We start from the raw sequence: 26,681 nt of genomic DNA, 5'->3' as shown, positions 1-26,681 counted from the left end.
TGATTCAGTGACTGGGGTAATCGGGATGGGTGTATTGGAGACAGTGCAATTGGCACAGGACAGAGGAGAGTTTAGGACTGTTGTACACAGGGCCGCTATGAGTCGCAAGCGACTCGATGGCACATAACAAAAACAAGCAAAATATTGTTGAAGATCATCCAAAACTGGTTAGATTTTTCACTCTGACAGAGACCTGCCAGTAGTTCAAGCTGGGTTTAGAAAAGGCCATGGCGCCAGGAATATTATTGCTGATGTCAGATGAGAGCAGAGAATACCAGAAGAATGTCTATTTGTGTTTCATTGACTATATAGAGGAAATTGACTGCGTGGATCATAACAAATCATGGCTAACCTTGAGAAGAATAGGAATCCCAGAACATTTAACTATGCTTATAAGAAATCTATACCTGGACCAAGAAACTGTTGTCCAAACTGAGCAAGGGAACACTGCATGGTTTACAGGTGACAAAGGTGTGTGTCAGGGCTGTATCCTTTTGCCATACTTATGCCATTTTCATTAGAGAAGCTGGACTTTATGAAGAAGAACGTGGCACCAGAATTGGAGGAAGGCTCATCAACAACCTGCATTATACAGATGATATTCAGACCTAAAGTACTTGCTGCAAAGGATCAGGGATGTGGATTGTGTCTAAACATCAAGAAAACAAAAATCCTCATCACTAATTAAATAGGCATCATGACAGATGGAAATTGTCAATGATTTCATCTTGTTTGCATCCTTTTACCAGCAATCAAGAGATAGGGAGATGTATAGCATTGGGAAAGTTGGCTGTCAGGGTCATTTCCAAAGTCATGAAGAGCAATGATGTCTGATTAAAGTCTAAGGTGCATCTGGATCAAGTCACAGTCTTTCCAATCACCTGTTATGCATCTGAGAGCTGGACAGTGAATAAGGATTGACAAGATAAGCAGAAGAATTGATGCATCTAAGTTATGGTATTGGAGAAGAGTGGTGAATATCCCATGGATGGCTGAAAGAACAAACATGTCTTAGAGAAAGTGCAACCAGAGTGCACCCTGGAGGCAAAAACTGTGAAGCTTTATCTCATGTATTTTGGACATGTTGTCAGGGGAAGCTATTTCTTGGAAAGGGACATCATGCTTGGAAAGGTAGAGAAGGTCAGAAAAGGAGAGGAAGACCTTCAATGAGATGGATTGATACAATGTCTGCAGCAATGGGCTCAAATGTGCTGAGGATAAGGATGGTGCAGGATAGGACAGAGTTCAGATCTATTGGTCACTATGAGTCACATGTCACTCAATGGCACTTAACAAAAACCATGATGGGGGTGTGAGGGGTGGGGGGACCTGTGAGAATTGGAAGAGATGGTGTGATGGGGAGACAAGGTTGCATCGTAGAGCAGAGCTGGACTGGGTGGGGACAGGCTCTCTGATTTGAGGTTGTCAACGGTAAAGTAGACAGAGAGGATAGGGTGTTCAGGATTTAGGCTGTGATTATTAACTGGGTAGGGCAATGCTGGGCAAGTATGGAGTGATAGGAGGATGTCAGTTTGGGGCAATGCTGGGGCTGGCTCCTTCTAAGCACATCTCCTTCTCGGCACCACTCACTCTGCTCTCAGTGAGGGTCTTACAGGTCTTTCGGCCCCAATTCTGACTTCATCACTGGTGAAGGGATGAAGAGACAATCTGGAAAGACTGTAGACACCACAGAACTCTCCTGTATGTACTTCTTCCAGGTACATTACAGAGAGGGTCCTGACCCCTCACACAGGTTCTCCACAGGTCCCCCACCCTTCACACAGGTGTTCAACAAGCTCCCCCCCACAGGTCCCCCACCCTTCACAGAGGTTTTCGACAGGCTCCTAACACCTCATACAGGTCCCTCATGCAGGTCCCCCACCCCTCACACAGGTCTCCCCCTCATACAGGTCCCCCACCCCTCACAAAGGTCCCCATCCCTCACACAGGTCTTCAACAGGCTCCCCACCCCTCACGCAGGTCCCCTACTCCTCATATAGGTCCCCTACCCCTCACACAGGCCCTGGACAGGCCTCATACAGATCCTGGACAGGCCTTCACCCCACATACAGATTCCCTACCCCTCAGACAAGTCCCCCACCCCTTACATAGGTCCCCCACATGTCCCCACCCCTCACACAGGTTCCCCACCCCCATATAGGTCCCCCATCCTTCACACAGGTCTCCCATAGGCCCTCACCCCTCTCACAGGTCCCCTATAGGCCTCCTCACAGGTTCCCCATCCCTCATACAGGTGTACCGCAGGCCTCCCACCCCTCATACAGGTCCCCCACCCCTCACACAGGTCCCCAACAGGCCCCCACCCCTCACACAGGTCCCCCATAGGCCCCCCTCCCACCCCTTACCATGGTTTTTATTACATTGCTAACCTCCTTGAGGTCTGCAGTTGGGGGTATCTTCCCCCTAGTCCTTTCTAGTACACCTCAAGAAGGGTCCAGGGATGTTGTGGAGTTTTCCCACCTGACCTTTGCCCCATCCCTTCAGATAATAGATCAGGGAGATCTGACTACCTCACTGAAAGGAAAATGCTATTAGATCATAGTGGAGAGGTATTGATGGGACATTAGTAAAGCTTTTCAGCCTTTGGAAGAAAAGAATCCACAAAAAGTCCCCATTTTTTGGAGCGGCTGTAGTATGAGTCCAGAAGCACAGCAGAGGTAACTACCTAGCCACCTGGACTCTATGGGGACATGTGGGAAAGAGCCCATCTCCACTCTCTGTGGTCCATAAGGACTTTCTGCAGAGCCCTGCCTTTGATTCATCTTGGAGAGGGTGTGATCTCTACATTACAGTCAGTACACTTTGCCAGAGGTTGCTGCTCCTTCCAGAGTTTTCTTTGAGAGTCCTGCCTCTCAGGACTGTGTTCACTTGTGGGGTGACCCATCTGTACTTCATCTGGCAGGAAGTGCTGTACAGCTGAGTGCTGGGCTCCTTGTTCATAGTGCTGGTCTCCTTGTTCATAGTGCTGGTCCTAGGTAACGTCCCCATTCCACAGCCTCCCTGCACACCTTGGCACCAGGCTGTTCTGGATGATTCATTTCCATTCACTGTGATGGGCTGGATTCTTGCTTGACCTCACTCCAGTTCATCTGCGGGAGTGTCCTCAGAAATGCCCCTCTTCATTGCACAGTTGTTGTTGTTGTTGTTGTTATGTGCTGTTGAGTCATCTGCAACTCATAGTGATTCAATGTGCAGCAGCTCTGAAGCCGGCCCTGTCCTGAGTCAGTCTCACTGATTCCGACACACCTACCCCCATTGCCCCAGTTACTGTATCAATCCATCTCATCTGGGGTCTTCCTTTCCTCCATCACCCAATAATCATTGTAAAAAATGTTGAGGGGGCACAATATCCAGTGTAAGACTATCTTCACACACAGCAGGATTGGGGGTGACACAGTTCTGGGCTGCATAAGCCAGGCCACCACATGCATCCAGGGTGACAGGTGTGTGGGGAGCTCTGCACCCATCCAGGGTGGAGGGTGTATGGGGAGCTCTGGTTGCAAACCCTCCAGGAACAACTTTCTACTTGGATTTTTTCCAGAAACCAAACACCAAGTCATCTCGCCCAGGAAGTGTCCTTGAATTCATCCTTTCTAGCCACTCCATCATTGTCCTCTCGGCAGCTGCACTTTCTCTGGTGGATACGGGTGACATGCACTGCATCTGTCCTTCCTCCTCCTTGCTGAGCATGAGAGTTACTCCAAGCCCACTACCTTCCTTTGTGGCTCTTCATCGTCCTAACAGGAGGCTCTGTGTGCAGGGGAGCTCTGTTACTGCAACAATAACATGTACATCCTTGACACTGACAACGGTTTATTTGAAAATACCACCTTAAATCCTTTGCAGAGCAAAATCATGATTGATATACAAAAAACAAGAAACATAAGCAAACAAAACTCAGAAACCAAGTGGGGAGTGGCTAGCTGATGACCATTACTCATCTGACCAGTTTTCAAAAGCCCAGAATGGTTATCCTGTTGAAAGGGGTCAGTGCCCCAGATACAGGGGACATGAAGGTGGGGGTACTGCAGAGAACAGGGTGCCCAGGAGATGACAAGTGTTGTTGCACCAGCAGAGTTCATGAAAGGTCAGTGTGTGTGTAGCTCTGGCTTCATCTGTGACAACAGCTCTTCTGTCCAGCTATAAATGCCACCATCTTGACATGGTCCCAGTCTACCTGCTGAGTGCTAGCTCTGGAGAAGTCATCGTCCACTTTGAAATCACTTGCTCTCTCTCCTTGGACGTCTGCAGCTAGCATGACTGTGACCCCAGCTGCTGCCATTCAGGGTTCTAGGAGTGCTCCACCTTCCAGGTTTTCTTCTCTCTGACCTGTGACCTGCTGGAGGAATCAGCCATGCCATGTGCTCTCCAGGCAGTGCTCTCCCTCTGTCCTCAGAGGTTTGTCTGCCTGTCCCTGTCCCTCTGCAGCTTGCCTGGTCTCATGTTGTAGCTACTGGTCCACTTGTCTCATCTGGCCTTGCTCCATCACACTCAGTGGAGATGGGAGAACTATGGGAGCTATGTAACAACATTTTAGTTAGGTTTCCATGCACGAGGTAAAGCTGGGGAAAAATCAGTCCTTTATTTATCATTACAGAATCTTGCTATCTTTTATAAATAATGGGGAAACAGAACAAATTAGTTCATGCACAATTCAATACTTAGTTTTAAGGGAGAACTTTAAAATGAAATTGACTGTATTTTATGCTTGATGGTAGAATGCTCCATCTTGCTATGGTTTTCAGAAGTTGTTGTGTAAGTCGGAGCATCAGCCTTCTGAGAGAGCCTCTACCATTTCACATGAGCTGTAATATTTACCAAAAGGGACCATGACAAACCAGAAGTACCATAAACACTTGTTTCTCACAGTGTCGGAATTTCAGAGGAAAGTTTCTACTTAAATTACAAAAAGGGCTCAGGTCAAGTTCTGCAGCCTGGCCCAGCTGTGGCTCCAGGATGTGAGGGGATTTGCCAGGGGTGAGGGTTTTTCATGCAGGACCAGTAGCTATGAACAGTGTCTTACTCCTATCCTAAGTCTCTGTCACAGCCCTTGGAGGGGCACTCAATATTGTCAGCTGTACCTCCTATCCTGTCTTTGCAGTTTCAACTTAAGTGGCCTGAACCCATCAGTGACTTCAAAGGACTGAATGTGAGTGTGAAGGGCAGATGAGGCCTAAGAGGAAGAGGGGATGAGACCAATTAGCCAAGGGCAGACCCTTGTTTTGGGTGGAAATATCAGACCTTAGTTTCCAAGACTGGGAAAGTAGGAGAATACTTACTGATTTGAAGTATACTTACTTGTCTGTAAAATATTAGGAAGGCCTTGCATTGAAGGAGCTGTGTGAGTGCAAATTACTATCATTATTATGACTTTCAGGAACCAGAAGGCATCAGTCACCACCCGCCCTCCTGCCAGGAGCAGCCCCACATTCTAAGAGCGACAGTGGGAAAGCAAACATCACTGAGGCCAGCCAGATGCTCTTGCTTCAGATCCACTACCTGCATACTCTTCTTCCTCCTCGGCGCCCTCTGGCTGTGCAATCCACACAGCAGCCCTGGATGGTTCCAGCTCTGGTGTGGCAAGCTCCAGCATGCGAGAGCGTGACTGGTGGGAGCTGAAGGTGGTGTAGGGGTGCTCTGCTGTGCCGTGCAGGATCAGGCTCCACTCCTTCAGTTTCCCTGCCAAGTAAGGGGGTTCACAGTGAGGCCTGAATACACTGCTGGCTTAGGCCCCCACAGGGGGCTCTTTCTCCACAACTTTACTCCCTACTCATGTGTTGGGATCTCTTGGCATCCACAGATCACAAAGCAATGGATCATTCTTGCTAGCAGACCATAAATCGAGTGTGTCATCATTACAGGCCTGGCGTGTGGTCCTGCTGCTCACCAGGCCAAACCCTAGGTTTTATGGTTCTGGGTGCGACTCAGAGGCTCCTTCATGTCATTTTCTGCAGTCAAAGGGCCAGCCCTATGCCTGCATCATCCTCTACTAGCTTCCCTAGGCCAGGGCCTAGACCTCTGACGCTCTCCTGATTGGTCAGAATTGGCAGACAAAGACCTTGAAAGTGACAACACAGCCCTGAGTCCTTGGAGCTAAGACTTCTGGAATACCAGCGCTCTCAGCCACCCTGATTTTCCCCCAGCACCTTCCCACCCCAGGTGACAGGCATTTTAGGCAGGTACAGGTGCAGAAGAAGCATCCACTGTTAGGAGACACCATATATTCAGAACTCCTTATGAACAAATGAAAATGCAATTTCAAAACCACAGAAAAATTTGGACATTTAACTACTAAGTGGTGAACTGTGATTAGGATGGGAGTGTAACAGCCACAGAGATGAAGGGCTCTGTAGACTATAATTTGGGTTGAAATATGATGTTTCCAAAATATTCACCAAAAGCTTGACTGCTAAAATTAGGTTCTTGTTTTCAGGCATAGTTTTGGTAGGACAGACATAGCAGCAGTCAGTGCCTTGGAGTGGAAAGAAAGACTGAAAAGACCCAATAAGGAACCAGGAGCAGGGGCTGCTTGGAGGGAGGTTAAAGCTAATAAATGAAAAAGATACTGCTTTTTTTATCATCTTCCCTTGGGTATTTTTTTTTAAAAAAAGGAAAAGGGAAAGATTCGGTGTTAAAAACAATGCACACAAATTTTTTAGGAAAACCAGTGTAAAAGAAAAAGAAAAACAACAACAGAAGCATACATACCACTTGCTTAACATACATTTTTTTAAAAAGTAAATTATTTTTAATAATGTGAGCAAAGAGGTATGATCAGAGAAAAATCATTAGAAAGCATGGGTTCTCTGAGCTATTTGCTTATATTTTTGAATAAGCAGTTTGTATGCATAACTTGTCTCAAATATGTTGGGCATGTTGCTGGGAGAGGCTATTCACTGGAGAGAGACATCATGCTTGGGAAGGTAGAGGACAGCGCAAGAAAGGAAGACCCTCAACCAAGTGGACTGACACAGTGACTACAGCAATAGCTCAAGTGTGTCGGAGACTGTAAGAATGGCACAGGAAAGAACAGGGTTCAAATCTGTTGTTGACAGGGTCACTATAAGCCATACTCGATGACACCTAACAACAACAAGAAAAACAAGATGTACGGCTCTAAATCCAAAATTAAAATTTTTAAAAATTGTATTATTTCTCCTAATGGTATGCACAGGAGTCAGACTGATTACATCTGTGTTAAGAATTGTTGGATAAGCTCAATATCAGCTGTGAAAACTAGGCCAGGTGCTGATTGTGGAACAGACCATCAAGTAGTCATATGCAAGTTAAATTAAAGCTAGAAAAAAAGGTTAAATCAAAATTCACAGTAACCAATATTTGTCCTTGAGTCTATCCCATCTGAATTTCAAACCATCTCAGACAGGTTTGAGGCCTTTAACACTAATGAATGAAGACCTGATGAGCTTTGGGAGGATATCAAGAGTATTGTCAATGAAGAATGCAAAAGGTCATTACAAAGACAGAGGGGGAAGAAAAGACAGAGATGGATGTCAGAAGAGACTCTGAATATTGCATTGCAGTGCTGAGAATCCAAAGCAAAAGGAAGAAATCAAGAAGTTAAAGAGCTGAACAAAGATTCTGGAAAGCAGCGTGGGAAGACAAAACAAATTATTATAATGAAATGTGCAAAGAGCTGGAGTCAGGAAAGCAAAAGGGCTGAACTTGCTTGCCATTTTTTAAACTGAAGGAATTGAAGAACAAATTCAAGCTGCACATTGCAATACTTAAGGATGCTATGGGCAGAATATTAAATAATCCAGGAAGCATTAAAAGAAGATGGAAGGAATTATACAGAGTCACTGTACCAAAAAGAATTGACTGACACAGAAATTAAAGAAACAATATATGATCAAGATGCAGTGATGATGATGGAGGAAGTTCAAGCTGCTCTAAAGGAAGCTCTAAAGGAATTGGCAAATACAAAGTCCCAGGAATTAATGGAATACCAATTGACATATTTCAACAAACAGATACTGCCCTGGATGTACTCACCAAGTTGTGCCCAGAAATCTGGAAGACAGCTACTTTGCCAACTGACTTCAAGAGAGATCCATACTTATTCCTATTCCTCCCCCTCAAAAAAAAAGATGATCTGACAGAGTGTGGAAACTATCAAACAATATCACTAACATCACACACAAGTAAAATCCTACTGAAGACTATTCAAAAATGGCTGGAACAGTACATTACCAGAGAACAACTAGAGGACTGTGCGGCAGGAAGTGGGATGGTGCGGCAGGAAGGGGGCCTGTGCGGCAGGAAGGGGGACTGTGCTGCCAGCTCTACTCCCACAGTTATTAGGGGGGAAAACAGCTGTCTACCTTGATCATGCAGGACCTTAACTCAAGCAACAGGAAGGTCCTGGGTACCTTGACAGAGGTGAGAAGCCTCTTCTAGAAGGGAACAAAAGGCTTCCTCCTTTGTTATTCAGGTACTTTGGGAAAAAACTGCTTTCTAGCTTGACTGCACAGGACCCCTTAGCTCAAGCAACATGGAGGTCCCAGGCACCTTCCAGAAGGGAACAAAGGCTCCCTTCTTTGTCATTCAGGTATGTTGGGGGGAAAGCTGCTGTCAGGCCTGAGGCCTGAAAGAAGGGAACACAAATATATAGATACTTCACAAAACATTGCTGTACCCTTGGTAATTTTATACTTGTAACAGCCTAATATCTACTAAGAAAAGACTCCCATGTCAAGAAAGCAGCAATCTACATCAGCCATTATGAAAAAACAAAATAGCCCTTCTCCTAAAAAAGCAGACCCAATGAGTACCCCAGATAGAGAGACCCAGAAGAAATATGTTGATCAGCTACAGAAAAAGATACAAATGTAGGAAGAAACAGTGGAAGTCAATAAGAGAGCAAAATTTCAGAGACAAGAATCCAGAAGAAATATACGGATGAGAAGAAACTTGAACAGATATGGATGAAAATACAAAAAGATGAAAGAAATTGATAGACTAGACAAACAGTTACAAGAAATAAAAAAAAAATCATCACAAGACAGAGAGGGTACAGCCAAACACAGTACTGGAAACAACAGAAAAGCATGAAAATGTAATCCAGAATATTAAGATCGAAATAGCAGAAGTGTCCAACATGCTGCTGGTAAGACAAAAATATAGAACTCAAGAGATTGGAGCAGAGAGTCAGTGAGCTGGAAGACAAGAGCCTCACTAGAAACATACTTGAAGAAAACTCAAGAGGTGAGACATAACGATGGAAATATTATAATTATGTGGGATGACATCAAACGGAATAACACACATATGACTGGAATTCCAGAACACGGGAGTGAGAGGGAAATCATTGAGAAGATTATGAAAGGAGTACTAGAAAGAAAACTTTACAGGTATTTTGAAGAATGGGAAAATCCACATTCAAGAAGCACAGAGAACACCAAATAGACAAGATCCAAAAAGAAAAACATCAAGACATATCATAGTAAAATTCTACAAATTAAAAGCATTCTAAAAGCAGCATGAGAAAAACAAAGATTTCCTACAGAAGGGAAACAAATGAATTAAGTTCTGATTTCTCAACAGAAAACATGTGAACTAGAAGGAAATTGGATGCCATATACAGAAAGTTGAAAGATAACAATTGCCATATATCCAGCAAAGCTCTCTATCAAATTTGAAGGGGAAAGTAGATTCTTTGCAGAAAAGAAGGAGCTTAAGGAAGTTGTGAAAACAAGACCAAAACTACAAGAAATTTTAAGTGAATTCCTACACACGGAGACACCAAAGGAAAGTTAATGGACCACAGTAACCAGAAACAAGAGAACAAGAAACATGGCAAAATGGCAAAAAAGAAAACTTGGCCTGACAATAATCACACTTAATGTGAATGGATTAAATGCGCCTATTAAGAGAAAAAGTGTAGCAGAATGGATTAAAAAAATCCCTTCAATATGTTGCCTGCAAGAGACAGAGACACATCTAAAAATGGAAGGACAAAACTAAAAATCAATGGCTGGAATAAAAAAACATACCAAGCAAATGGGAACCTCAAAAAAGCAGGAGTGGCAATACTAATCTCTGACAAAATAGATTTCAGAATGAAGACCACCATCAAAGATAAGAAAGAACAGTACATAATGATTAAAGGCACAATAGATCAAGAAGATATAACCTTGGTCAACATTAAAGCACCAAATGATAGACCTGCAAAATACATAAAACAACAGTTAACCAAATTGAAGAGAGAAATAGACAGCACCACAATAGTGGTAGGAGATTTCAACACGTCACTATCACAAAAGGATAGATACAGAAGATCTAAACTAGACAATCAGCCAACTTGACCTTGTGGATGCATTCAGAGTAGTGCACCCAACCAAAACTCAATTCACTTTCTTCTCAAGTGCACATGGTACATTTCTAAGAACTGATCATATATAGGACACAAATCAAGCCTCAACAAATTAAAAAAAAATTGAAATAATACAAAGTATTTTGTCAGACCACAATGCCAAAAAACTAGAAAACCACAGAAGAATAAAGCTTACAAAACCACCCATGTGGAAACTAAATAACACTCTGCTAGAACATGATTGCATTATAAAAGAAATAAAGAATTAAATAAAAAAGTTCCTTGAAACAAATAATAATGAAATTACAACTTACCAATACCTCTGTGTGAAGGCAGTCCTCAGGGGGCAGTTCATAACAATAGGCACACACAAATAAAGGAAGAAAGAGGAAGAATCAATGATCTAACTCAACACCTTCAGCAAATAGAAAAAGGTCAACAATCTAATCCTACAACCTCTAGAAGAAAAGAAATTATAAGGACAAGAGCTAAAATCAATGAGCTAGAAAACAGAAATAGAGTTCAAACCACCAATAAGACCAGGAGCTGGTTTTTGGAAAGGGTCAATAAAATTAACAAGCCACTGGCAAATTTAAAAAAAAAAAAAAAAAGACAAGGCACATATATCTCACTTAAGAAAGGACAGAAGTAACATCACAACAGAAGAAATTAAATTAATAATATCAGGATACTATGAAAAACTATAATAAATTCGGAAACCTAAGGAAATTGAAAAATTCCCTGAGACATAACCCCTGCCATATTGACAAGGACAGATATAGAACACTGGAACAGACCCAACACAAAAGAAGAAATTGAAAAGGTCATAAAAAGACTTCCCCTTAAGAAAAGTCCTGGACCAGATGGCTTCACAGCTGAATTCTAGCAAACATTCAGAGAGGACTTAGCACCCATTCTACTTAAATTCTTTCAAAAAAATTGAAAAAAAGGAACACTTCCAGAGTCATTCTATGAAGCAAGGATAACCCTAACATCAAAACCAGGCAAAGACATTACCAAGAAAGAAAACTACAGACCAATATCTCTCATGAATATAGATGCAAAAATCCTTAACAAAATCCTAGTCAATAGAATCCAAAAACACACTAAAAAAAAATTCAACATGACCAAGTGGGATTTAATAGGTATGCAAGGATAGTTCAACATAAGAAAAACAATAAATGTAATCCACTATATTAACAAAGTAAATAACAAGAACTATACAATCTTGGAAATTGATGCAGAAAAGACATTTGACAAAATCCAACACCCCTTCCTAATAAATACACTCAGCAAAACTGGAATAGTTGGGAATTTCCTCAACATAGTGAAAAGTATATACACAAAACCAAGAGCCAACATCACTCTCAATAGAGAAAGACTAAAAACATTTTCCTTGCAAACAGGGACCAGACAAGGATGTCCACTGTCACCACTTCTTTTCAATATTGCATTGGAAGTACTAGCTAGTGCAATACAACAAGAAAGGAAGTAAAAGGCATCCAGATCAGCAAAGAGACGGTTATACTGTCACTATATGCAGATGATACAATATTGTACACAGAAAACTCCAAAGACTCCACAAAAAAACCCACAGAGTTAATAGGTTCAATTAGTAGAGTGGCAGGATATAAGATCAATATAAAAAAATCAACAGGATTACTCTACAGTAACAAAGAGAACTCAAAAAAGGAAATCAAGAAAGCAATACTATTTACAATAGCCAAACACAAATTGAGATAATTGTAGTGAACTTAACCGAGATACAAAAGACCTATACAAAGAAAACTACAGAGCATTTCTGCAAGACACAATAAAAGACCTAAAGAAATGGAAAAATGTTCCCTGTTCGTGGAGAGGAAAATGTAATATTGTGAAAATGAAAATCCTACCAAAAGCAATGTATATGTTCAGTGCAATCTAATCCAGATATCAAATTCATCTTTCAAGGAAATTGACAGGGAAATTACCAAATTTATTTGAAGAGGGAAGAGACTCCGAATAAGAAAACACTTCTGAGGAACAAAAATGAAGATGGAGGCATAGCACTCCCTGACCTCAAAACCTACTGCATAGCAGTAGTAACCAAAACAGCATGGTACTCGTACAATGACAGGCACATAGACCAATGTAACAGAATTGAGAACCCAGAAATAGACCCAGCTATCTATGGTCAACTGATATTTGATAAGAAAATCAAAGCTATCAAAGCGGGGAACGATAACCTCTTCCACAAATGGTCCTGGCAAACTGGACTTCCACCTGCAGAAAGCTGAAACAGGGTTCACATCTCACACCATCCACAAAAGTCAAAATTGGATGAAATATGTTTACGGCATTGAAGTCTATGGGGGAGAGAATAGTCTAAAAGTATTCTATTTTAGGGCATTATTTTTATCCTAGGAGCATGCAATGAGGGTTGCAGAGTGGATTATATTTGGGGGTAGGGGGTGGGGTTTGGGGAGGTGCGGGGGGGGGATTGTGTACCAATGAGGGAGTTTTTCTTTTGCTTTTCAAGGAGAGGAGCAAATGGGGGGGGTTTGTGCGGGGAGAAGGGTGCAACAATGAATGAATGGAATTCCAAAATCTCTGTAGATGTTCATTGAAATGAAAAATAAACAAACTAAATTAATAAAAAAAAAGTCAACTCAAGGTAGGTCAGAGATCTGGAAGTGAAACCCAAAACTATAACGTTCATAAAAGACAAACTGGGATAAAGCTTAGAAGCACTAGTCCAAGGATAAAGAGATTGCCAAGCACAATCTGAAGAGGATAAAATTGGTGCATGGGATCTTCTAAAGATTAAATCCATGTGTACATCAAAAACTTACCCCAAATGGGTGAAAAGAAAACCTACGGACTGGGAACAAGCACTTGATAATACCATCTCAGACAAGAGTCTTATAACAGAAGTTTACAGACTTCTCCTGGGCCTCCACAAGAAAAAGACTGATAATCCAGTTACAAAATGAGCAAAAGACATGGAAAAACTTTCACAGAGGAAGATATTAAAATGGCAAACAGACACATGAAGAAATGCTCTAAATCACTGGCAATCAGAGAGATGCAAATAAAAACCACAATGAGGTACCATCTTACTCCAGTAACAGTGGTAAAATTTAACAGGGCAGCAAATAATAAATGTTGGAGAGAATGTGGCTAGAAAGGAACTCTTATACATTGTTGGTGGGATTGTAAAATATTACAAGAGAATATAGATGAATGGAACCTTCTAAGAATCAAAACCCTATGCACATTCAAAAACTTCTCCAACAGGGTAAAAAGGGAAGCCACAGACTGGGAAAAAATATTTGGTAATAACATATCAGATAAGGGACTTATATCCAGAATTTATAAAATACTTGAGCACCACAATAAGATAAAGGTAAATAATCCAATAGAAAAATGGGCACAGAATATGAACAGACACTTCACCAAAGAAGACATTCAGATGGCTAACAAGCACATGAAGAAATGTTAAAAATCCCTAGCTCTAAGAGAGATGGAGATCAAAACAACTATGAGATATCATCTCACCCCAGTAGAATAGCAAAATTTAACAGAACAGCAAGCAATACATGCTGGCGAGGTTGTGGGGAAATGGGAACCCTTATTCACTTTTGGTGAAAGTGTAAAATGGTGCAACCACTGTGGAAAGCGGTGTGGCGCTTTCTCAAAAAGTTGCAACTGAGAAAAACTGGATAAATTGTGTATACTGCACTGAAAAAAAAAAGTTGCAACTAGAGGTACCATTTGACCCAGGAATTCCTCTACTGGGAATATACTTCAAAGAGACCAAAACTGATGTCCAAGCAGATATACGCACACCCATGTTTATTGTGACTTTATTCACAATAACAAAGAGTTAGAAACAACTTAAGTGCCCATCAACAAATGAATGGATAGAGAAGTTGTGGTATATTCACACAATGGAATACTACGCTGCATTGAAAAATAAGGAACTCATGTAGTATTATTCAAAATGGGTGACCCTGGAGGACATTATGCTGAGTGAAATATTGCCATCCAAAAGGACAAATAGTGCCACTATTGTAAAACAGGACTGACCTCGGGGTTGGGGTGGGACTGAGAAAGATGGGTTCAATAATGTATACTGCAATCAAACAGATGAGGGAGAAAACTGTTTAAAAGGTATATGTGATTAGGTAGTTTTGTCATGGCAGGACTCCAGAGCAAAGGCTGCATAGTGGAATGGACCTGGGGGGAGGAATTGTAAAAAAATGAATGTTTTCTTTTACTTTTCCAAGAGGGCAGTGTACTGCGGGGAGTGGGAGGGTTGGGAGGGGAGAAAAGTGCAACAATGAATGGAAATCCAAAGTATCTGTAAATTTTCATTGAAATGAACAATAAAAAAAATTTAAAAAGGTTACAATAATTCTGGAAGGCAGTGTGGAGCTTCCTCTAAAAGCTGAACACAGAAATTCCATATGATCTATCTATTCCACTACTTGGATTATACCCTGAGGAAACAAAAATTGAGGCTCAAATGGAGATTTGTACTACAATGTTCATAGCGGCATTATTCACCATTGCAAGAACATGAAAACAGCCTAAATGAATGCATTGAGAAATCATGGTACATTCACACAATGGAATACTATGCAGCATACAGGAACAATTATTTTGTAAATTATTACCTAACTTGGGAGGGACTGCAGAGCATTAAGCTGAGTGAGCTATCTCAGTCCCACAAGGATAAATATTGTTTAACTCCATTTTTGTAGAATGAATATAAGGATCCAAGAGGGGTAGGGGAGGATGGAAGCAGAGGGATGAGGATGGAAGCAGGCGGAGGGCGGTATTGATCATGGGGTTGTACCATTTGATCGGGGGGTGAGGGAAATGGAACAAATATCTTCTTGAAAACAGTGCATTTGAATTTTATAAATAAACTGGTAGAAAATAAAAAACAACAAGACACAAACAAATAAAACAACAGAGAACAACCAGAAATACAAGAGTCGTGGCTCTAGAGGTATTATCACCAATGTCAGATGGATCTAGGCTGAAAGCAAAGAATGCCAGAGGAATGGCTATCTTTGTTTCATTGACTATGCAAAGACATTTGATTGTGTGGATCACAACAAATTGTGGCTAACCATGAGAAGAATGAGAATCCCAGAATACTTGATTGTACTCATGCAAAACCAGGAGGTTGTCATTGGAATACAGCAAGGAAATACTGCATGTTTCAAAGTTAGGAAAGGAGTGTGTCAGGAATGGGTCCTGTCTCCATACCTTTTTAATCTATATGCAGAACAGATAATTTGAGAGCCTCGTCTTTTTGAGGAGGAGTGCAGCATCAGGGTTGGAACAAGACTCATCAACAACTTACATTATGCAGATGATACAAAGTTGCTTGCCCAAACTGAGGAAAACCTGAAGCATTTGCTACAGAAGGTCAAGGACTGTAGTCTTCAATACAGATTGAAGATTAGCATCAAGAAGACAAATATTCTCACCATGGGCCCAATAGGAAGCACCATGATAGATTGAGGAGAGACTGAGGTTGCTAACAATGTCAATTTGCTAGTCTCCACAATGAACACTCTTGGCACCTGTAGTCAGGCATTTAAGAGACAAATTGCATTGGAGAAGTCTGCTATCAGGGACCTCTTCAGAGTGCTGAGGAGCAATGATGGAATCTGGAGACTAAGGTGAACCTGATCCAGGCCATGATCTTTGCAATTACATGCTCTGCATCAGAGAGCTGGCAAATGACTAAGGATGACAGAAGAAAAACTGATGCCTTTGAGTTGTGCTGGAGAAGACACTAGTATATACCATGGATGGCCAAGAGAACAGACAGATCTGTCTTGGAGAAGGTGAAACCCAGTTTCTCCTTGGAGGCTAGGATTTTGAAGCTCCATCTCACATACACTGGGCATGTGGCCAAGAGGGTCCAGTCCTTGGAGAAGAACATCATGTTTGAAAGAATGGAGAGACAGTGCAGGAGAGGAAGAGCCCGAATGAGGTGGATTGATATGATAACTGGGGCAATAGGATTAGGTGTGTCGGAGTCAGTGAGACTGGCTCGGGATAGAGCAGGTTCGAATCTGTTGTATATATGGTGGCAATGAGTTGCAGGTGACTCGATGGTACATAACAACAATATCAATTAAAAATTATAATTTTATAATTCCACAAGGCAGTGAAGTCTCCCTCTTACCCCATCTCTGGCCACTTTCTCTCCTTGTCAGTGACTATGGCTACCCAAATATCATGTTTCCTTCTAGAAGGAGTGAGTTCAAGTAAATATGAATGTATATTTTACCCCTCTCTCTCTTTATCAACACAAATGGTGGCATCTTTTGGACCTCACAAAAGTTTGCTACAGGAGTACCAAGATTTACTTAAACAGTCTCCTATTGCTAGATATTGAGATTGCTTACCAATATTTGTAGTTACAAACTTTGCTGTAACCTGGTCACATGAGCAGGAACTCAATGGGTTGGGAAGAGGCAGTTACTGGGTTTGAGTCCTGGCTCAGTCACTTACTAGTGGTGTCACTCTTGGGCAAAATAAGGATTCTAACAGTATTTACTTATAGAGTTGTTAGAGAAATAAAAGGACTTAATATTCATAAATCATTTAGAAAAGTGTCAGGTGACCATCTGTATAACATCAGGAAGCATTGCCAGGTCCTATGCCATTGCCACAATTGGAATGTTTGAGCCCATTCTGCTGTGATCTATAGGGTCATCATTCACTAACTTTCAGAAGTAGGCAACAACTCAATTCATTGGTGTCAGGTCAGAAGGAACTAACAGCTGATTCCTGCACTGCGTCTCTGTGGCTGTAAAGGGCATGAGAGGAGGATGCCCATCTTTCTTCTGTCCAGTCTCTCATGGATCTGAACAACCAGAAATCAATAGATAGGTCTTTTCCCCAGTATCTTAGTCTGGAAGCTCTGTTGAAACCTGTCCACTACATACGATCTTGCTAGTTTTTGAAATTCTAGTGGAATGCCTTCATATAAATACTCTTAGGTATATTGTTTCTTTCTCAAGGCCATGGAGTTGGAAACAACTCCCAGCTCACTGTCCACTGGGTTTTCAGAGACTGTAAATTGCATGGGAGAAGACTGCTGGCCTTTCTCCCATGGAGCAGCTGGTGGATTCAAACCATCGTCTTTGATTGGCAGTAAACTCCTTGTCTGCTAGGCCACTAGGGTTCTCTTCTACATCATGGTTATGTAGAAGTTACACCACATGACAATATGCAAACTGGTGGTAGGCCTGAATTTTTTCATGTGTGCTGATTTATTTGTAAATATGTAAGAATATTTCATGTATGAAAGTTGGTAAACTAAAATAATGTGAATATGTAATTTTGGTAGATAATTTTCTGGTTTATAACATTTGAAACAATTTATACTTTATATTTACATATAGTTCCTGAGAAAAGTTGATGAGGCTTCAAATATGAATAAAAATATATCTTAGCCATGCTCATTTCAAATATAAGTGAATCAAGAAGAATTTGCTCATGTATGATTTAAATTTTTATTCCTTTCTTTGTATTTAATATAAGATAGTCTGCTATAGGCCAGGAACTTAGCTAAGAAATGCTGAACTGAGAGGGTCAGGAGATGAGAAAGAGTAATCAGAGAGATATGGGATTGCCCTCTGTAGCCACTTCCTGTGTGTTCTCTGATAAAGATTCCTTCCCTCTCAGAAGATGCCATTTGAAGAACCTGGACTGATGGGGGGGCTGGGAAACTTGGGATCTATTTTCTCTTTTTGTTAAAGTGCATATGCTCTTTTTACCTTGTCTCCTAAGAGTTCCATTGACAACTGAAATGTAGAATGCAGGAAAAAATATGACTCTAGGAAAACTGGAAGTTGCAGAAAATGAAATGGACTGTGTAAAGATCAATATTGTAGGCACTAATGAGATGAAATGGACTGTCACAGGCTTATGGTTTTCTGAGCCATCAGCTTTGACTTTTACCATAGGACTGGGTGGGAATATGAAGTAAGTTATGTATAAACTTGTAATAATGGAATTGGTCAGTTTTTCTCATCCTATCAACTTTAACTTATACTTGGACCAAGAGGCAGTTGTCAGAACAGAGCAAGGAGACACTACATGGTCCAAAATAAAGAAAAGGGCTCGTCAGGGATGTATTTTGTCTCCATACCTTTTCAATCTGTATGCAGAACAGATCATCCGAGACACTGAGCTATATGAAGAGGAATGTGGCATCAGGATTGGTGGAAGAATCATCAACAACCTGCGTTATGCAGATGACACAACCCTGCTTGCTGAAACTGAGGAGGACCTGAAGCGCTTGCTGCAGAAGATCAAGGACTACAGCGTCCTATATGGACTGAAGCTCAACATCAAGAAAACAAGAATCTCTCACCACTTGGCCAATTGGCAGCATCAGTATGGATGGTAAAGAGATTGATATAGTTAACAGTTTTAATTTACTTGGCTCCACAGTCAACACTCTTGGTAACAGCAGCCAGGAAATCAAGAGATGAATTGCATTGGGGAAGTCGATGTCAGACTGGAGACTAAGGTGCACCTGATCCAGGCTATAGTCTTCGCAATTACTTGCTATGCATCAGAGAGTTGGGCAGTGAATAGGGTTGACAGAAAGAGAATTGATGCCTTTGAGCTGTGGTGCTGGAGAAGAGTGTTGAATATACCATGGACTGCTAGGAGAACAAACAGGTTCGTCCTGGAGAGGGTGAAGCCAGAATGTTCCCTGGAGTCAAGGATTCTGAAGCTTCGTCTGACATATTTTGGGCATATTGCAAGGAAGGACTTGGAGAGGGACATCATGTTTGGCAGAGTGGAGGGGCGGCTAAGGAGAGGAAGACATTTGATGAGATGGATCGATTCTGTGACTGGAGAGTAGGAATAAGTGCATTTGAGATGGCTAGGTTGGCACAGGATATAAGAGCGTATAGAGCTCTTGTACATATAGGGTCGCTATGAGTCGCAAATGACTCGATAGCACATAACTACAACAACATCAACTTTAAATCAAGCAAGTTTTGTAGTAAAGGAAGGGGAGAGGATGATTTCTCACTACCGGCAAGGAAGAAGCAGAGAATGCATTAGGCAGACCAATCTCTACATGAATGCCTCAGCAGCTCAGGGAGAAAAAGAGATCAACACGAGACAGAGCTGACTTGGGATTTACACCATGAAGCCAGACCTAGAGGCCTTTACCCAAACCTGCTGTAAGAGATCTGTATTTATTCTCATTCCAAAAAATGTGACCCAATAGAGTGTGGGAATTCTTGAATGTTATCACTAATGTCACATGCAAGCAAGAACTTGTTGAAGATTATTCAGAAATGACTGGGACAGCACATCAGTAGAGACCTGACAGATGTAAGTCTGGGTTTAGAGAGGCCATGGCACTAGGGACATCACTGCAAACATTAGATGGATCTTGGCTGAAAGCAGAGAGTACCAGAGGAATGTCTATCTGTGTTTCATTGACTATGCAAAGGTATTTGACTGTGTGGATCACAACAAATTGTGGCTAACCTCGAGAAGAACAGGAACCCCAGAACAATTAACTGTGCACATGTGAAACCTATACTTGAACCAGGAAGCAGTAGTCAGAAAAGGGCAAGGAAACACAGCATAGTTCAGAATCAAGAAAAGTGTGCATGAAGAATGCATCCTCTATCCAAATATTTTAAATCTATATTCAGGACAGTTCATTCGAGAAGATGGAATTTATGAGGAGGAATGTGGTAACAGGATTGGAGGAAGATTAATAACCTACATTATTCAGATGACACAACCTTGCTTCCTGAAACTGAAGAAGACATAATGTGTTTGCTGAAGGTTCAACATCAAGAAAACAATGATTCTCAACACTGGGCTTCATGATGGAGAAGAGATTGAGATTGTTAATAACTTCAGCTTGGATGGTCCCACAATTGACATTCTTGGCACCAACCGTCAAGAAATCAAAAGGTGAATTGCACTGGGTCTGCTCTCAGGAACCTCTCTAAAGTATTGAAAAGCAACAGTGTCAGTCTGGAGACTAAGATGTGCCTGATCCAGGCCACGGTCTTTGCAATTACTTGCTATGCACCAGAGAGTTGGAGAATAACTAAGGATGATAGGAGAAAGATCAATGCCTTTGAGTCTTGGTGCTGCAAAAGAGTTTTGAACATACTGTGGACTGCCAGGAGAACAAACAAATCTGCTCTTGAGAGAGTGAAACTAGTTTGCTCCCTGGAGGCAAGGATTTTGAGGCTATGTCTCACATACTTTGGGCACATGGCCAAGAGGAATGAGTCCTTGTAGAAGTATACCATGCTTGGAAGAAAGGAGAGACAGCACAGGAGAGGAAGACCCAGGATGAGACAGATTGACTCAGTGACTGGAGTAATGGGATGAGATTGGTGTAGGATAGAGGAGCTTTCAGAGCTAATGTACATAGGGTTGCTATGAGTCACCAGCAAATTGATGAGACATAACAACAACAACAGCAATGGAACTTTGTAACACTGACTTAAGTCATGAGGCTTAAGGTCAAAGAATCTGTGAGCATGCTCTAGAAACTGTCCTGACTGACAAACTGTATACTGATGTCAGCCTAGTGAACCCCATAACCATGAGTATGATTATGTGAAAACTGTGTGGCAATTGCAATGCATTTTTGGACCGAGTAGGAGAGCAGTTGGAATGAGTAGAAGTAGGCGCAGGAGTATGGAAGAGATGTCTGACCCCCTTAGTTTTGTGTTGGGGATGCTGCTTATGGGAACTGTTCCCCTTTTTGGAGTTAACAGAGTTCAGAAGCAGCTGTCTCCATCCTGCCTACACTCTGTACAATTGGTATTGTGAATTTTAATTTGAACAATCATATGATCTACTACTGACAAAGAGAAAAGGGATGGTACTGCATTCACTGTAAAAAAGCATTTCTATGCTGAAGTACAGGATAATAGTGATATATCTTACAAGGAAGACCAGTTAATATGAATATTATTCAAACACTAATGTCAAAGATGAAGGAATTTAGGATTTCTACCAGATTCTTCAGTTTAAAACTAATCTAACATGCAAAAGAGATAAATTAATAATTACTAGTGATGAGAACTAAAAAACTAGTAATGGAGAAAAATTGATAGCTTAAAAATATGACTTCTATGTCTGGTGGCCTAGTGGCAAGAAGATGTGCTGGAATTGCAAAGGTATGCAGTTTGAATCCACCAGCTCCTCTGTGGGAGAAGGATGGGCAATCTTCTCCCTTGCGAGTAACTGCCTCTGAAAATCTGCTGGAGTGTCTCTGCTAAGGATTGATTCCAATTTGATGGTACACACAAGAACAACATGACAGAAATATTACTGAAGGTCACATTATAGTATTTTATATGACCAACAACTTATTTATTACGAATACTGTTTCCTTTCCCCCCCAATATAAATGACTTTATAACTATTCATGTGGATCTTGCCAGATGGGATGCATAGGAATCAAATGGATTATATCTACTGGGGGGTGGGGGAAGCCCAGCACTGTAAAGAAACTCACTATCATCAGCAAAAACAAGACCAGGTACCCACTGTAGAACAGACTATCAACTGTCTCTATAAAAGTTCACATGGAAGCTGAAGAAAATGAAAATAAGTCCATTATAGCCAATGTCACTGAGAAGGAATGCTGAGGTAAGAGATTTGAACAGAAGCTTTCAAAAGGTAGCTTCAGAAAGCAAAGCAAAGTATTAAAATGTGCAAGAAACTAGATTTAGAAAACCAAAAGGGAAGCATATGCTTGGCATTTCTCAAGCTGAAAGAACTGAAGAAAAAATTCAAACCTTGGGTTGTAGTACAAAAGGATTTTGGGGACAAAATCTTGAAGGATGCAGGAACATCAACAGAAGATGGAAGGAATATATATAGTTACTATCCCAAAAAGAACTGGTTGATAAGGAACCATTTCAGAAAGTAGTATATGAACAAGACCCAATAATACTGAAGAAAGAAGTCCAACATGCACCGAGGCAAAAAATAAGACTTCAGAAATTGATGGAATAGCAATTTATGTGGTTCAACAAACAGATGCAGCCCTGGATACACTCAATCTCTGCCAACAAATATGGCCAAGTGCTGGAAGAGATCCAATTTGCTCCCATTCCCAAAAAAGTTGATCCAACAGAATGTGGAAATTATCAAACAATATCATTATTATCTTGCTGAATGTTCTTTAAAAAATTACTAGAAAAATATATTAACAGAGAACTGCTTAACACTTAAGCTGGATTTAGAAGAGGTTGTAGTAAGAGGGTAATCATTGTTGATGTCAGATGGATCTTAACTGAAAACAGAGAATATCTGAAGGATATTTATTTGTGTTTTATTGACTGTGTAAAGGTATTTGACTGAGTCATAATTTGTGAATCCTGATAATATTTGGCTAACATTAAAAAGAATGGGAATTCCAGAACACTTAAGTGTGCTTATGTAATACCTACACATAGACCAAGAAGAAGTTGTTTGATTAGAATAAGGGTCATGGTTTAAAATCGGAAAATGTATATATCAAGTTAGCATCATTTCTCCATACATATTCAATCTGTATGCTGAGCAAATCATTTGAGAAATCGGGCGATATGAAGAAGAATGTGGCATCATGATTGGAGGAAGACTCATCAACAACCTTCATTATATAGATGACATAACTTTGCAGAAAGTAAAGAAGACTTGAAGAGCTTATTGTAGAAAGCCAAAGAAAACAGTTCTTCAATACAGGTTACACATCAAGAAAACAAATACTCTCACTACAGCACCAAAAGGCAACATCGTGATAGATGGAGAAAAAATTGAAGTTGTCAAAGATTTTATTTTGCTTTGAATCCACAGTCAATACCCGTGGTAGCAGTAGTCAAGAAATCAAAAGATGTATTGTTGCATCAGGGAAATATTCTGTCAAGTACCTCTTCAACATTATGAATGTCAGTTTAGAGACTAAGGTGTACCTGATCCAAACCTTAATCTTTTCAACTGTTTCCTATGCATCTGAAAACTGCACAATGATTAAAGAATACTGAAGAATCAAAGCCTTTGAGTTGTGGCATTGACAAACAGTACTGAATCTACCCTGGATTGCCAAACAACAACAACAAAAAAATCTATCTTAAGGAAGTATAACTAGAATGCTCCTTTGAACAAGAATGGGGAAATTTTGTCTCAATGGCTTTGGGCATATTTGCAGAAAGAACCAGTCCTTGGGCAGAGACACCATGCTGGGAAAATCAAAAGAACACATTTGACATTTCTCAAGCTAAAAGAGAAGAAGAAAAATTTCAAGCCTTAAGTTATAACTTGGAAAGATTCCATGGACAAATGATGAAAGGGACATATAGAGTTATTGTACCAAACAGAACTAGTAAACATTTATCCATTCAAGGGGAAGCATATGATCAAGAACTGGCAGGAAACTAAAGGAAAACGTTAAGGATATGTTGAAAGTGTTGGTGAAAAACGAAACTCCAAGATGACAGAATACCAAATAAAATGTTTCAGCTGGTATATACTGCACAGAAAGTACTCACCAGTCTTCTGTTGTTGCTGATTGTTGTCAAGTCAGAGCTGACTTATACCTGACACCCCCCACCTCCAGTGGGTTTTCAGAGGCTGTAAAATGCACAGGAAGAGATTGCCCATCTTTTTCCTATCAAGTAGGATGTGGATTAGAACCTGTGTCTTTGGGTTGGTAGCACAACTCCTTACCTTTAGGCTACCAAATTTCCCTAGCTAACTTGTATAGGTAAAGATTTTTAGAAGACAGCTATCTAGTCAACTGGTTGACTGAAAGTATCCCTTACTCAACGCCCATTCCAAAGAAAGGTGAAATAAAAGGATACAAAAGTTACTGAACAATATTAATATCATGTTCATGTAAAATCTTGCTGAGGATTAAAAAAAAAGACGATTGCAGCATTACATTCAGAGGGAGCTTGTAGATAATCAAGTTGGGTAGAATAAGGGAGATCATCACTGATGTATGATGGATCTTGACTAAGAGAATGAAAGATGCTTGTTTTATTTCATTGACTACTCAAAGACATTCAATTACCAAAAGAACAAACAAATATGTTTTGTAGAATACACAACCAGAGTGCTCCCTAGAGGCAGATGGTGGAATTTGGTCTCACATACTTTAGGCATGTGGTTAGGAGGTGCTAATCACAATGCTTGGAAAGGCGGAGGGTCAGTGAAAGAGATGAAGACCTTTAACAAGATAGATTGGCACAGTAATATAAGATTCACATAAAAAAATTAATGTTGTTTTAAAAAAATAAATCAGTCTAATTCCTCTACCATAACAAAGAACTCTGAAAAAGGATTAGGGAAAACAATGCCATTTGAGAGCCACACAACAGATGCAATATATAGGAATAAATCAAACTGGTGATATAAAAGACATATACAAAGAGCATTAGAAAGCATTATTATAAGAAACTCAAAAGGACCTACATAAATAAATAGGAAAACAAACTATACTCATGGATTTTAAAATGGCAACCTTATGAAAATCAATCTACAAATAGAGTACAATCCCATCCTAGATCCCGTAACTATTCTTCAAAGAGATTGAAAAGGTAATCAATCATCAACAGGGAAGGGAGACCCTGGATAAGCAAAGCTGTAGTCAAGAAAAAAAAAACCAACAAAGTAGGAAGCCTCACACCCGGGGATGTCAAAATCAACTATACAACCATAGTAATCAAAACAGCTTGGTAATATACAGCAACAGGTACAGAGACTAATGGGCTAGAATGAAGAGCTAGATCTTGTTTTTATTTTTTGTAGATAGAGATGCCCAGTTTTGCCAACCATGTTTGTTTAAGAGGCTGTCTTTTTCCTCACTTATTGATCTTCGTCCTTAGGTATATGGATTTCTTTCTGGTTCTTCATTCTAGACTATATATAGGAGCAAGGACCTTGGTATAAATCCTGAAACTATAAACCATAAAAAAAAATAAAAAAGAAAATGGGGAAAAATCTAGGGTTTCTAATCTATAACATAAGTAGACTACAAAATGTAATTGAAAATGTATACTCAATACCATTTAAATTTAATGATGCAGACCTAAAAATTAAATCCTTATGTATATCAACTACTAAAATGGAGACTTCCTAATTAAGAAAATACTTCATATTAAACTATTAATATAATTAAATAAATAATGCAATTAATTATTATTAAAAATGGAACTTCCTAAAAATTAAAACCTAATGGACAGAGAGCTCTGGTGGCCTACTGGTAAAAAGCTGTACTACGGTCCCAAAGGCACATGTTTCGAATCCACCAGATGCTCTGTGGGGGAAAGAAAGGCAATCTCCTTCCTGTGATTTATTGTCTCTGAAAATCCAACGAAAGGTCAGTTATGGGTCAGTTTTGACTTAGTGGCAAACAACAATAATGTACAGGGAGCTCTGGTAACATAGTGGTAAGAAACTGCGCTGCAGTCCTGAACACAAGTGGTTTGAATCCCCCCACCTGCTCTGTTGGAGAAGGATGGGCAATCTCCTTCCACATGATTTACTGCCTTTGAAAACACGCTGAAGGGTCAGCTTTGGATGGATTGGTTCTGATTCGACAGTACACACAACAACAATGTATATTATTTTTTCCTAAAAAGAATAAAAAGAGAACCTACACACTAGGGGAAAATTTTTGACAAAGACATATTTGACAAGAGATTAATTTCTAAAATTTATAGAAAAGTCTAACACTTCAATAAGGACAAATCATCAAATTGCAATCCAGGCAGTGAAAATGGGAGATACTTCACCAAAAATATGTTCAACACAAAACAACTATGAGATGTCATCTCACCCAAGTCAGAATAGCAAAATTGAACAGAACAGCAAGGAACAAATGCTGGCCAGGTTGTGGAGAAACCGGAACCCTTATTCACTGTTCGTGGGAGTGTAAAATGGTGCAACCACTGTGGAAGGCGCTATGGCACTTTCTCAAAAAGTTGCAAATAGAGATACCATTTGATCCAGCAATTCCACTACTGGGAATATACCCTAAAGAGACCATAACTGACATCGAAGCAGATATATGCACACCTATGTTTATCGCAGCTTTGTTCACAATAGCAAGGAGTTGGAAACAACCTAAGTGCTGCCCATCAACAAACAAATGGATAGAGAAGCTGTGTTATATTCACACAATGGAATACTATGCTGCATTGAAAAACAAGGAGCTCATGCAATATTATTCAAAATGGGTGACTCTGGAGGACATTATGCTGAGTGAAGTATCCCAGTCACAAAAGGACAAATACTGCATGGTGCCACTGTTGCAAAA

General features: G+C 40.5%; 1 protein-coding gene across 2 annotated transcripts in view; it reads right to left on the bottom strand.

Annotated features, from left to right (window-relative positions):
• PCSK6 (proprotein convertase subtilisin/kexin type 6) overlaps window positions 1–26,681 on the bottom strand; it is a 219,952-nt gene that overhangs the window by 53,372 nt on the left and 139,899 nt on the right. The window contains exons 12-13 of one of the 2 annotated variants that reach the window (XM_006901327.1): window positions 5,521–5,700; window positions 5,320–5,358 (exon numbers count right to left, since the gene is read on the bottom strand). In XM_006901327.1, the coding sequence (XP_006901389.1) occupies window positions 5,320–5,358; window positions 5,521–5,700 (219 nt within the window). The remainder of the gene's footprint in view (window positions 1–5,319; window positions 5,359–5,520; window positions 5,701–26,681) is intronic. The other variant, XM_006901328.1, reaches the window with a different exon arrangement.

The sequence above is a fragment of the Elephantulus edwardii genome, unplaced genomic scaffold, assembly GCF_000299155.1.
Source record: "Elephantulus edwardii isolate Elephantulus edwardi_28Jun2011 unplaced genomic scaffold, EleEdw1.0 scaffold00319, whole genome shotgun sequence".
Classification (NCBI taxonomy): domain Eukaryota; kingdom Metazoa; phylum Chordata; class Mammalia; order Macroscelidea; family Macroscelididae; genus Elephantulus; species Elephantulus edwardii.
The sequence above is the reverse complement of the archived record's forward strand: the minus strand, read 5'-3'. Positions and strand labels throughout refer to the sequence as shown.